Source organism: Motacilla alba, chromosome 3 (genome assembly GCF_015832195.1).
Source record: "Motacilla alba alba isolate MOTALB_02 chromosome 3, Motacilla_alba_V1.0_pri, whole genome shotgun sequence".
Lineage (NCBI taxonomy): Eukaryota > Metazoa > Chordata > Aves > Passeriformes > Motacillidae > Motacilla > Motacilla alba.
Window position 1 is genome coordinate 59,819,545 of NC_052018.1, and position 12,850 is coordinate 59,832,394.

Here is a 12,850-nt window from a genome sequence, read left to right on the forward strand (position 1 = left end):
CTGGGTGGAATTTTAAGTGGCAGCATACTAAAAAAGTAATTCAGCTGTGGAGCTGCTATAATTCTGATGGTTTGGGTTCAACCCTACATGCAAGCATTAATTAGCTTCAGTTCATGAAGCAGGCTTTCAATGACTGAATTTCTAGATTGATATTGTCTTTTAGAATAGTTTTCATTCCTCATCTTAACAGTATGCTCCAGTGCTTTGTGGCAGCTAGTGGAGTTGAACTTACTATGTAAGGTATGAATGACATTCCCCTCCCTCAAGTTTATTTTATTAAAAGCGAATTTTGAAAATATACAGATCCCTTTCCTCTGATGAGCCTTGGATCTTTGTACGCTAGTTAACACCAATCAAAAGAAATAGGATGAAGTCAGCATAATAAAATGCCTTCTGTTCTGTTCTTCCCATCACAACTGCAAGTGTTCATAAATGTTTTCTGATTAGTTCTGTGTAGGGTGAAGTGTTCTAAATCCTTCCTTCCCTAGCATCAATATAATAGAAAATACTAGAGAATAGAATGAGAAGGAATGAATTTACTCTTGTAAATAGTATTATTGCAGACACAACTTTAATACACCTTTAAGTTGGGCAACGACCAAAAACATTAGTCTAGGTGACTATGGAGTCAATAAGTGAAGTGATAAAGAGTCACGATGAAGACTTTATATCTGATTATGTTAGAATTTATTTTAAGCTGTTAATAGAAGAGTTCCATAAGAAATAACCAGCTGCCCCTTTGAAATCTTAGAAAATTCACGAAGTACAGGCAAGGTGACAGAAATCAGAAAGCAAACAAATATGGTGTTGCCTGAAAATCGCCATAAAGACGATGAGTGCAGCCCAGGAAGCTGAAACAGAATGTTACTTATTTATCTAGCTTTATTATTTTTATTGCATATTCTTGACAAGAATTGTTTAAAGAGGAGGTTTAATACTTGAAAATTTTCTGATCTGCCCTACCTGAAAATGAAATCTTGGCTTTCCTGACAGTACAATACTGTGCTGTATGGTATTTAGCTGGATCCTGTTATGGGAGGCAACAAGTATTTTCCTGTGTTCTTTCCTCAGAGTAGTATCAGGCTTGAGTCCAGCATCAAAATCTATGTTCAGATATTTAATAATATTTCTTAGTAATAACCCCAAACCTTGTTTCTTTTCTAATACATTTGTTTGTTTGTTTGTTTGTTTTAGATCTCCTATTGTAACACAGAAATCATTCATTGTCTGCCAGAGGATCTACTTTTCAAGCCATGCTTTATATCATAGATAGAATTCTAGGAGTAAGCAAGTATGAATCATACTGGTCCTGAGAATCAAAACACTTGCCTTTCAAACCATGCTGCTCAAATAACAATAGAACAGAAAATAATTCAAATCAGTTTTGTGTTCATTCAGAAAGCTCACAGATATTTTTAAGGGTTGTGTCAAATATATGTAATACAGTCTATAGGAGAGGGAGATTGCTGTAACAGTTCAAGCTATGGTCTTTGTCCTGAAAGCCTGTTTAATCCTTATCCTGACATTCTTTTGAGAGCTTGAGGCAAACCACTTAGCATTTCTGTGACTCAGTTCCTCAACTAAAACTGGAAGTAATAAATTTTCCACCTGGCAATGACATTGTGAGAAAACATACATTCAAAGCATTTTGAACTCCACTTAGACTGTATTCGTGGCTATCTATATGTATAGCAGTAGGACAATCAACATGTAACAAAGCAATGGCTACTTCATTATAAACAAATCAGTTTAGAAATAATTTTTTTTTTCTGTGAAGTTCACTGTTCAGTATTTGCCATATATTATTCAGCGCTGGTATTGACTAGCATCCAAATTCTACTGTCCTCATTTTGGTGAAAACTCTGGTTAATTTTGTTGTCTGGACTCCAAATTGGATTCTGCAGAATGCTAAACAGATATAGTTTCTTTTAGTTTTGCTAAAAGCACTTTCAGTTCAGCACCTCCCAGCAGCAGACCATTTTTAAAGCATTTTCAGGCTCCTTTTTGAAAGCACAATGTTATAGAAGGATGATGGACTTGCTTAGATAGATGTTGGGTGGCCAGCATTTGTTATTATGCTTGATGTTTCTTGCTATAGATACATCTTTGTAGTGCCAAACACATAATAAGATAGTTGATGTGCATTCCTGTCAGAGAAATTGTACTTGGGCATGTTTGTATTACACAAAGTCCAGTTCAGTCAAATCTATCTGTTCTCCCCATGATTTGTGTTTGAAGTAACTTCATTGTTGACCAGTATCACAGCATACATTTGTTTGTTTAGTCCTCAAACGTTTGATATTAAATTCAAAGTTGTCCAACTGTGCCTCTTAACTATCTTCCGCTTGCCAGTGTGGTAAGGAATCTAAAAAAGAGTGATCTTAAATGGCTAACTCTGCATTGGTATGCATTCTGCATAGCCCTCTGAATTTTCTTAGTAGCGCAAAACCTCAGAAAATTACATGGATATTTTTCCTAACATTAATGAGAAAATAGTGGGCAATCTTCAATCTAAACATTTTTATCCAAATGTAGTGTAATTGTATGGTAATGTATAATTAATGAGTGTGATATGTTGCAGGTTGATTATGTGCCTGAGACCTTTTGAATTTGTCTTTCATTTTTTTAACCTTGATGAATTCCTAGAAACATGAGAACAAATACATTGTGCTTGTTACAGTAAGAGGGAATTTTGTGTGTGATATCTGAAGCAGATAGGTATCTGCAAATTTCCTGTGTGCATCCACGCTGCAACTACTGTGTGTTAGCTTCAGCTTGGGCACACATCCTTATCTTTGCACACAAAGTCCCATTTAGTTCAGGTTTTTGACAGTAATGATTTCTGTGAAGGTTTTTGCAGCCTTAGACAGCAGCAGGAGGAAAAATGTTGCTTTTGTGCAAAGAACCTGTCTCAAGCAAGGGCACAGGAGGTTCAGCATTTAAGGCAGTGATACTAGGGAATAGTCTGCAGTATGCTGAAGACCAGGAATTTTGTCTCAGAGGACAGGCTCTTATTTGCCCCCTCTCCTCCTTATTTGCATATATCCACAAAATAAAATGTTCAAATCTGAATATTCATCGTTTGGCCAAAATAAAAGATAAAAGCTCTCCCCAAGCCCACTTTTTTTTTTTTTCTTAATAAAATCTGCAAGACCATTAGAAACTAGGCCTTTTATTAGAGTGTGTAAGTGCAATCTTATCTGTGTACCTTAAGGCGAGCGTGATTGTAAGTTATCTTTCATATTCAGAATTACTGTACCAGAGAATTGGTCTCTAGACAAGTATCAAGACAGTCTGGTAGTGCAATAGCTGAATAATAGAGATCAGCCTTCAGGACCCAGCCTTGAGCCTGACATCAGTCCTCTGTGCATGAGCTTCAAAGGAAACCATATTTAGTCCTCTAGGATAGTAAAAAAGATTGTTTGAAGTTAGTAAAGCACATGTGTAAGTATTGGCAGGCTCAGGGCTTTTATCCTCAATGAATACAAATGTCTTACCATGTTAGAAGTCATTATTGTTTAGAGATAATAGATGCAAATATTTGAAGCAGATAGCCTTTGAAAAAATATGCTGGTTTGAGTGGTTCGTTATACTATACAACTTTTGTTTCCTTCTGTGTATTCTGAAAGGATGCTAATACATCTTTTAAAGAGTTTCAGCTTTTTTTGTCCTTTCTTGCTTTTGAGAAAAAGTGTGTTTCCATGTCAACTAACACATTTGTTCCCATATATTAAGACCTATTGTGTAATTGAGATTTTTTTTTCACTGCAAGATATGACTTGTTGAAGGACAAGTAGACTCCTGTTAAATAGACCAAACTGGTTAGAGTTTTAAAATGCAAATCATCAACCCACTCTCATTTGAACATATTCAGTAACATGTAAGTAGACATTATTGAAAAAAGTGGCTGCAGCTTTAATGAAATGGACACCCAGTTTAATTCTGCAGAAATGCAGAATTTCTCAGACAATTAAGTGATCACACAGGAGGAGTCAGAGTTGCTGCTGCAGAATAGAGGATCTGACTGTGGTGGGAAGGCCTCAACTGAGCCAAGTTGCAGCACTAGGAAGGGTTAGGACAACCAGTCCTTGATAGGTGTCCTGCACCTTGTTTGTGGTCACCAGGGTGACTTCACGTGGAGCATGTGATTGCCTGAGAAGTGTCAGGAGATGCAATGAAGTATTGCACCTTCCAGCCCATCACCTGCAATGCTGCTTTGACCCTCAAAGGTTTGCATTCCTCATTACTTGGTTGACTATGCATGTTTCATTTAAGCTTTTTTTGTATTTATAGAGCAAGCTGGGTGGAAGCATTGTCACTTTTTTCTTTTTCTTTTCTCTGTTGCTGAAGAAAATCAGGTAATTTTCCACCAAGAAAAAAAGTCACTGAAATTGTTAACCAGTTGAGATTATAAATCTACCATATAATTTAGTTTATTACTTTTCTGAAGGCAACTAAGCTGCCTTTAAGGCAGTTCTTATAAAATCTCCTGCTAATCAGAAGCACTCAAACCTTTGAAAAGTTTGTCATTTTTTTGCAGTTAACAGTATTTCCACTAAGCCATTTGATTATACCTAAAAGCAGGAAAGAAGCAGGAGAGTCCTTGTAATAGTGTTGATATGGCACAGACATCCTATGATGGATTTTCTGTTAAGAGTGGCAGTTTCTCTTCAATATTTTAGTGTAAACTAAGGAAAAAAATTTACTAAAACAGTTTCTACTACATACAACTTAGGAGAAGGGGGAGAGGGGGGAAAGCCAGAATGTATAAGCCTATGTATTTCAATTTATGATTCCTAGTGAATAAACTTAAATTATCATAACAAAACTTCAATCATTATAATAGCACTCTTTTTATTGTAAGAGCCAAAGTAATTAATCTGTATATTTATGATCCTTGTCTATGATTAGTTTTCTGTCACAGGATGTGGTGAGTCTGTGCTGTTATGACTATATTTTATTTAATAATATTTTCCTACACAGTGCTGAACACTTCCTGCTGAAGCAGCTGAATGGACAAATCCATGAAGATATCTTTCATTTTCTCTGACAGTGAATGATGTTTCCATATATAAACATAATAATAGAGTCGTTACATATGCACTCACATTATCATAGCTGCTGTGTGCTCAGTGTTATTCAAAACAAGGCACGAAGCCAAATTTTCCTAGTTCCCATTTTGATTCAAATTGTATTTGTAATAAAGGGATTTTCATTCAACCTAAATGCAGTTTCATCCTCGTCCAACAAACCTCCCCACTTTTTTTTTATTATTATTATTTTTCCTTTATTCTAGGTCACTCAGTCTTGATGCAAGAGAAATTCTCCTCTGGTGGTGATAACAGCAGTGCTACTCAATGAACTATAACAAGGGCTCTAAATGCATCTCCTGTAGCATACCACAGTGATTTGCAAAAGTGGGAATAAATCAAAGCAGTGAAGAGATGCCATGTTGAGCCAGAAGCTAAATGTTACATCTTGTTGCATGAGGCTGGGGGGAGAACAGATCCTGTTTTTCTGGCAGCACAATATCTTTGTGCTTGTTACCTCCAATCCAACCCCATTAAGACAATCATTCAGAATCTGCAGGAAATTGTCACCTCTTTCTTTCATGCAATGGCAGCTGGTATTGGTGCCTACACACATTTCTCATTTCCTTCAAGATTTTCAACACACATAAAAAAAAAAGCTTAATTTATATTAGAAAATGTGTCAGCTTACCCTGAGGCTCAGCATGGGCACCAGGGGAAAAAATAAAAGATAAATGCCTCTAGGTGAACTGGCAGAGGCTCTAATTCTCTCCTCACTCTACTGCTAACACAGTATGCTCTGCATTAATCATTTCACTTAGGCAGGCATTTAAAAAAACTTCGACTATTTTGAAACAAAGATGCATTGCCCTAAACTTAACAATAATACAACTGTATATTGTCAAACAATTTCAGTTCACACATACCATATCCCCTAGTAGAAGACCTATAAAACAAATTATCTGTCATAATTTTTATTGTTCTGTTTCTTTTGTCTATACAGTTATGTCCCCTCTAGTGGGCATTCTTTGTCTGTGGGTAAGGATACATGTGTAATGTTGTCATCTGTTTGTCATTCAAATGCTGACATACACAGGATGTTTCCTATCACCCATCTTCATCATGTGGCTAGATAAATGCATTATGTGGTTCTAGTGAACTGTTACACCTCAGTTCCAACTCAAATATGGAGTGTTTTTAGTCTCTGTGCTGAGATAGAGGGAAATATTTTTTCTCCCTTTTGTAGCTTATGGGAATGTTGTGTGATGGGAAAGGACCAACAATCAAATGAGGAGGTGGTGGACTGGAGCAACAAATAAAGTGTCCAGGATGATGTGAACAGGAGAGATGTCACAACCAAAAACACAGGGCAGAAGGGGTCTACTCCGAGGTGTCCACACAAACTAGAAAGTGCTTACAGAAAAGCAGCATGGGGAAAAATCTAACAACTCTTTTGGAAAACTCACATGACTGGATGCCTTTCTAAAGTGCATGTACACTAATACACATGGCATGGAGAGGACACAGGAGGAAGTCAATGCCTAGAAGTTTCCCATGCAGTGTGGTCCTGAGAGAGGACCTGAGAGAAGAGGGATCCAGGGGAACTGGAGGATTTTCAAGAATCACCTTCTGCACGTTCAAATATGATCCCTCTTGCTGTGGACAAAGCCAAAGATGGTAGCAGATCCGTATGGCTGAACAACTCCCTCCTGACAGAACTGAAGCACAAAAGGAGGCCTACAAGAGGTGGAAGCAAGGACAGATGATGCAGGGAATATAGACACAATGAGTATGCATGGTTGGGGTCAGCAAAGCCAAATCCCATTGGGACTTAAATCTGGTGAGGGAAGTGAAGGGTGAGAAGAAGCTGTGCATGTATCAGTAGCAAAAGGAAGGTCAGAAAAATGTTGTTTTGCTGCTGAATGAGATGGGGAACTTGGTGCCCAAGGGCATGGAGAAAGGTAGAGGTATTCAATTCCTGTTTTGCTTCAGTCCTTACAGACAAGGCTGACATTCAGAGATCCCTGGCTTCTCAGGCAAATGGGAAGATCTGAAAAAATTCATGCTTACCCTCAGTGAAGGAAGATCAGGTTAGGGATATTTTGAACAAGTCCATGGAAACTGATGGGATGCATCCACAAGTGCTGAGGGAACTTGCCATTCTTTATTTTTGAATAGTCATGGTGATGGGAGAAAGTTCCTGAGGAATGGAAGAATGCTGATGTTGCTCCTCTCTTCACAGAATCAGCTCTGAGCAAGAGGTTTGGAAGGGGTTTGAAGCCAGGGGTGCCTTCCCACCTCAGTCATTCTGTCATGAAACTTTTTTCCGCAGTCTCTGTTGCATGTCTCATGAGATCCATTTGCTGAGTGCAAAATATTTCCGGAGTTCCCTTAGCTTATTAAACCTAAGTACATATTAGTCCATGGGATACACCGACACTATTCCCATGGAAATGTCAGGTTTAAATGGTGCATAGCTTGGTAGGGCAAAACAAATTTGCTCCTTTGGAATTTGACAGAGTGTGTAGAAATAGTGTTGCTGTGGTACAAAATGTAATGTGGATGTGGATGTGCGTGCAGTGGGAGTGTAAAATCAGAAAACCGGGAAGGAAATGCTTTCAATGGGCATGATTTAAACAGCAGGGATGTATTGCCTGAAATCCACACAACAGCAAAGTACAGCTCTGAATATCCATTTTATTCATGCCTTTTTCTTCAAAGGTTGTGGTTTGTGTGTGTTTTCACACAGGTGTAGAGGGATTCACAGCACCATTAAGTAAGCAATGAAAAGGCTAAGGAAGGGGTCAAAATCTTTAGCTGCTATAGGATGGCATTTTTCTACTGAAGTCAATACGTCTATTTCAATTTGCAACTCTTAATATCTGGCCTGAATGCTGAAGAATGAGTAGAGGATGGGAGAAGACGGGGGAAAAAATACACAGTCTGGTAATATCTAATTTACAGCTAAGAAGTACAGCCTAGAAACTTTCTTTGTTATAGTGAAACTGAACTCCTCTTGGATCAACTGATGAATATGAGTTACAGGTCTTCTGCAGGATCTTAGAGAGAGCCTTGGGTCCACAGAAGAATACACCAATACTGTTGCTGGAATCACAATAACAACAACAAACATGAGAATAGCAGGGGAAATGGATACACTGTGCTTTTTGGCTGCCTTCAGCTTTGCATCTTTTCAAATGGCTTTTTGAGAAATACATTTGAAAAATCTTGTGTTACAGTATATACTTTGTGTTATGTACTGTATAATTAGTGTTGCTGTGTTAGAGTATAATAATTTTAATACTTTCATGTTTGTTATGTCTCATTACATTATTTATTAGATTGCTATATTAGAGGTCACAAAATGTTTTAAATGGTAACTCTTTGGTTTGATCTCCATAGCTTTTTCAATCAGAGAGGCAAACATACTGCTTGCACTGTAAATTTTAAGTGCTTTTTCTCCAGCTGAGTTAATTTTTTCCTAAAAAATTATACAAAATGCTCAGTTACTTCTGAGTTTTCTTCTCCTGTCCATGCCCCCACCCTAGTCCCCCTGCTGCTTAGTCTAACACTTTTCTGCCCACAGACAATTTTAAAAAGGCTGATTTAATAACAACATTTGTAAATAGGTACTTCTTATAAAAGAAGAACATGATAAATGTAACAAACTATTGTGTTCATATGTGCATGAGCACGTAGGGAGCTGGTAACCTGGCTGCCTGCTAGAAACTGCCTAAAGGGTTTGCCTCCAAGTACACTACACATATTGCTTTAAAACATGTATGCAGACACAGATTCACACATGTGCTGTGCTGCTGGGGAAAGCTCAATCTGCAGAAATGCAGAGGAAGTGACAAGTGATAGAATGAGTAGAAGTCATGCCCAAATTGTTCTGGTGCTCAATTGCACCAGGTTTAGCCTGGAGTGGTGTTTTCCTGCTGATCTGCTAAAAGACACTGTTGCAGTCAGGGGGAACTCTGTCAACCTAGGCATAGGGACCCGAAATTTATTCGGATCCTTAAAGCTGATTGTTTCATCACTCAGTAGAAGCTCTTCTGTTTGACTCTTGAATCTTCTATAACTCAGAGCAAGAAAACACAGGATATTCTTTTCTCATAAGGAGTCCTTATTTCATGCAAGGTTTTCTTTAAAAGGTTCAACATTGACCATACACATGGGCATCTAGGCTCACAAAAAAAAAAAAAAAAGAGATTTTTGTGTCAGTTTAGGACTTCGTATGTAACTACCTCAAGATCCAGTAGGGAAAGTCAATACCCATATCCCCTTGAGCAGCAGAAAAACATTTTTATCTCATCTGTACTTACAGTTGCAGAAGTAACTAATGTTAAAAAGTAATGTTTCAACTATAACTTTAAAAGCTCTGTTTATATAGTAGAATCTCTATGAAAGGTCTTTCAAAAGTCACATTTTCTATTCTTGGCCTTTTTGTGCTTTTAATCTTTCATATTTCCTGATTGTATTTATTTTGACCTCCATCAAGTGAATTCTCTATTACTGTTATTTTTGCAATTTTATGGTATTCTTGTAGCTTACTGTATTCTCTTTGATCTCCTCCCTTTCAGCTTTTTCTCGGGTCTTTTTCATCTTTTAAAAGAAGTTTTCTCCTTTTTCTTTTCGTATCTCTGTCTTCCAAGTGCAAGGCTTTATTTTGCATTAGCAGGTAAATGTTTGGAAATCACAAAGTCACAAAGATTCTGGAATTTTCTACTGCTGAACACAAAATATTTCAAATTCTTGCTTCAAAGGCTTTCAGGAACAAAGAAGCTTTTCTCAGACCACTAGCAAATCCACCAAGTTCAAATGAACTGTCTTTGCCAGCAGAGATGAACTAATAACAGAACAGCATAGTCTTGCAAGAGCGGCCAAATATGTTAGGGGAACAAACATATCCTTGACATCATAAGAAAAAAAAATCACAGTTTATCTCTTTAATAACCATCTTCAAGGGAAATTAATGCTACTTTGTCCTTTGTGCAGAACAGTAATTGGATTGTGTGTTTCAATTATATCTGGACAAAGGCCAGGATATTGAAATACTTCTAAATATTAGATTTTCTTGTCCAAAAATTAGATTTTATTGGCATTCTCTTTCCGAGATTTCTTCATTAAAATCTTCATTAAGCATAAATCTTCTTTCCACACAGCAAAAAAGAAGAAATTGTTTTAAAAGGGTCATTTAGAAAGGTTTGCTCTCCCCTCCTCCCACTGTTTATGCTGAGAGAAGAGTTACCTAACGAGGTTAGAAACCAGCCCCCCTTACCTAGGATGGTTTTCAGCTAGTTTCTTGAACTCATTGTCCCAGTTTGGCCTTCCATAACAGGTTTTCTGTCTCAAACCAGTAATTACATCCATCTTGTCATCACAATGTAGGGCTATGTGAGTAGCCTAAAGGCAAATTTACAAGATAAAAAATTTTGAGTCAAGAACATATATTCCAAGTAAGAGGCAAAAGCACTAATGCTGGGAAAGATGGAATATGGGAAAGGACACTCTGCAATTATCAAATGGGAGGAGAGGAGAGGGAGAAAGAGAAGGAGAGGGAGAAGGAGAGGAAGAGGGAGAGGGAGAGGGAGACAGAGAGAGGAGATGAGTATTTTAGAGTTCACAATATTACTAGAACTGTGAAAAGCCTTTCCAAAAGTACTTAAGAGCCAAGTCCAGAGCATTCTGGTGCTGATGGAAAACCCAGTGGATATACCAGCTCAGTAGGGGTCAAAACAGGGGTCTAGTGGAGGACCACAAAGATGATGAGAGGTCTGGAACACCTCTCTTATGAGAAGAGGCTGTGGGATCTGGGCCTCTTTAGCCAGGAGAAGAGAATACTGAGAGGGGATCTCATTAATGCATGTAAGTATCTCAAAGGCAGCTGTCAGGAGGATGGTGCCAGACTATTTTTGGTGGTGTCCAGTGGCAGGATGAGGAGCAATGGCCATAAACTAAAACACAAGAAGTTTAATCTCAACATGAGAAAGAACTTTACGCTGAGGGCAGCAGAGCACTGGAAAAGGATGCCCAGGGAGGTTGTGGAGTCTCTTTCTGGAGACATCCAAAACCCACCTGGGCAAGTCCCTGTGTAACCTGCTCTAGGTGACCCTGCCTTGGCAGGGGAGGTTGGACTAGAGGATCTCTAGAGGTCTCTTCCATCCCTAACTATTCTGTGACTCTGTGTAAAACCCTCAAAGTTTTGACTTTTCTCCTCAGGTAGAGGCAGATGCAGAAAGTGGATCACCTCAGGTGAAGCACGGAACCAAGCAAGCTCCTCTGCTCCCAAGTGCCAGGAAAATAATCCTTATTTTCATGGGCGTTTACTGCCCTTCAGCTCCTATACTGCACCCATTACTGTGTTATCTGGGTACTTCCCAGGTGCATTTAAAAACAAAAACCACTGTCACTCCTAACTGTACTGCTCTGTGTTTCCACTACAGACTATCATCATTGCTGTCACTATCAAGAAATTAACAGAGGAAAGTAAGTTTAAAAATGGACTTTGTGTTTAGTCCAGGCCCTAGCATGGACTAAGTATCATAATCATCTTTTGCAGAAGTGGTTGCTGGAATTTAGATTCATTTTGTAGGATACTATATATTTCTTCTTTTAATGAGTTTTCCATCTTCCTTACCAACACAATTATTCTTGTCAAGCAAAGTTGTCACAAGAGGTCATATTTCTAAAAGCTTCTTCTTGTTAGTTTGAGCTGCTGTCGTGAAGGATTTGGAATAGTAAGTGTTTGGTAAGAGTGGGAGGTAGAAAACTGGAATTTTTGAATTGTTTGCAGCAAAATTGTCCCATTGAGAAGATGGGCTGTTCTCATTTAAGTGGAAGTTTCCGAGGAGTTTTGATATTAGCCTTTGCAATAGCTCAGAGTGCTGAGGTTGCCTAGGAGTCTCAGGGGTATTGCAGGGAATTTGTCCAAGCAGAGGCAGACCGTGTGCCTTATCTGCTTGACCATCTGTGGCCAACATGGAATCTGCAAAGAGCTCAAAGCATTGAACAAACATGTCTGAGGAGTAGACGTGTCAGTAAAGGAGGGTGTACTACAAGGTTTAAAATGCCCATCCTCCTTGGGTTCACTTTCACTTGACTTGTCATCTATACAGTGAGACAGGGAGAGAATGCTGAGAATATTGTTTTGTTTTTTGCTAGGGGAGAGCTAAAATATCATTCAAATATTACTGGTGGAAAAGCTCACATTTTGAGGAGTGATGAACAGGAATTTACTAAAAATAAAGCCCTTTAAGATTAGGGAGCTTTGTGTGTATCTGAAGAAGATGGTGTTACTGAGCAGTGCCCAGGTCAGAGTGGGAGAAATAGCTGCTGAAGAACCTTCCTCTGACAGGAATCAAGAGAGATCATGGGGTTGTAGAGAGGGAGAAATCCCTTCAGAAAAGTGCAGGGCCCACGACTGAAGAGAGACAGACACCCACCATTGTCAAGAACCATTGTCACCCTACCTGACTTCTGGCCTGATGTTTGCCCAAGAGGGAAGTGAGGTGATAGTTGAAAGATGAGGGCAGCTTTGTGATTTTTAGGTTCCCCAATAGGTTCTTTAACAGCAGGTTTTAGGTAATACCCTATGATGTTGCTAATGCAGAGCAGTAGTTTCTATAACTGCCATATACTTCACAATGGGAGTGGATTTTTCTGAATACAGCTTCATGCACATACCTCATTACTTGACAGAAACTCTAAGGAAAGCAGAAAGAAACTAAGGGGGTTTTGTATCAGTGGAGGCAGAAAAGGAAAAGCTCTATGAAATCTGTATTTTTTTCATCTCTACTAGGCAGTCCTTCATTCAACAG

General features: G+C 38.5%; 1 protein-coding gene across 1 annotated transcript in view; it reads right to left on the reverse strand.

Moving 5' to 3' along the window:
• Positions 1–7,894: 7,894 nt before the first annotated feature.
• Positions 7,895–12,850, reverse strand: part of NOX3 (NADPH oxidase 3) — a 38,714-nt gene continuing 33,758 nt past the window's right edge. Inside the window, exons 12-13 of the mRNA XM_038132771.1 lie at positions 10,312–10,436; positions 7,895–8,135 (exon numbers count right to left, since the gene is read on the reverse strand). Of these exons, the coding sequence (XP_037988699.1) occupies positions 8,009–8,135; positions 10,312–10,436 (252 nt within the window). The 3' untranslated portion in view covers positions 7,895–8,008. The remainder of the gene's footprint in view (positions 8,136–10,311; positions 10,437–12,850) is intronic.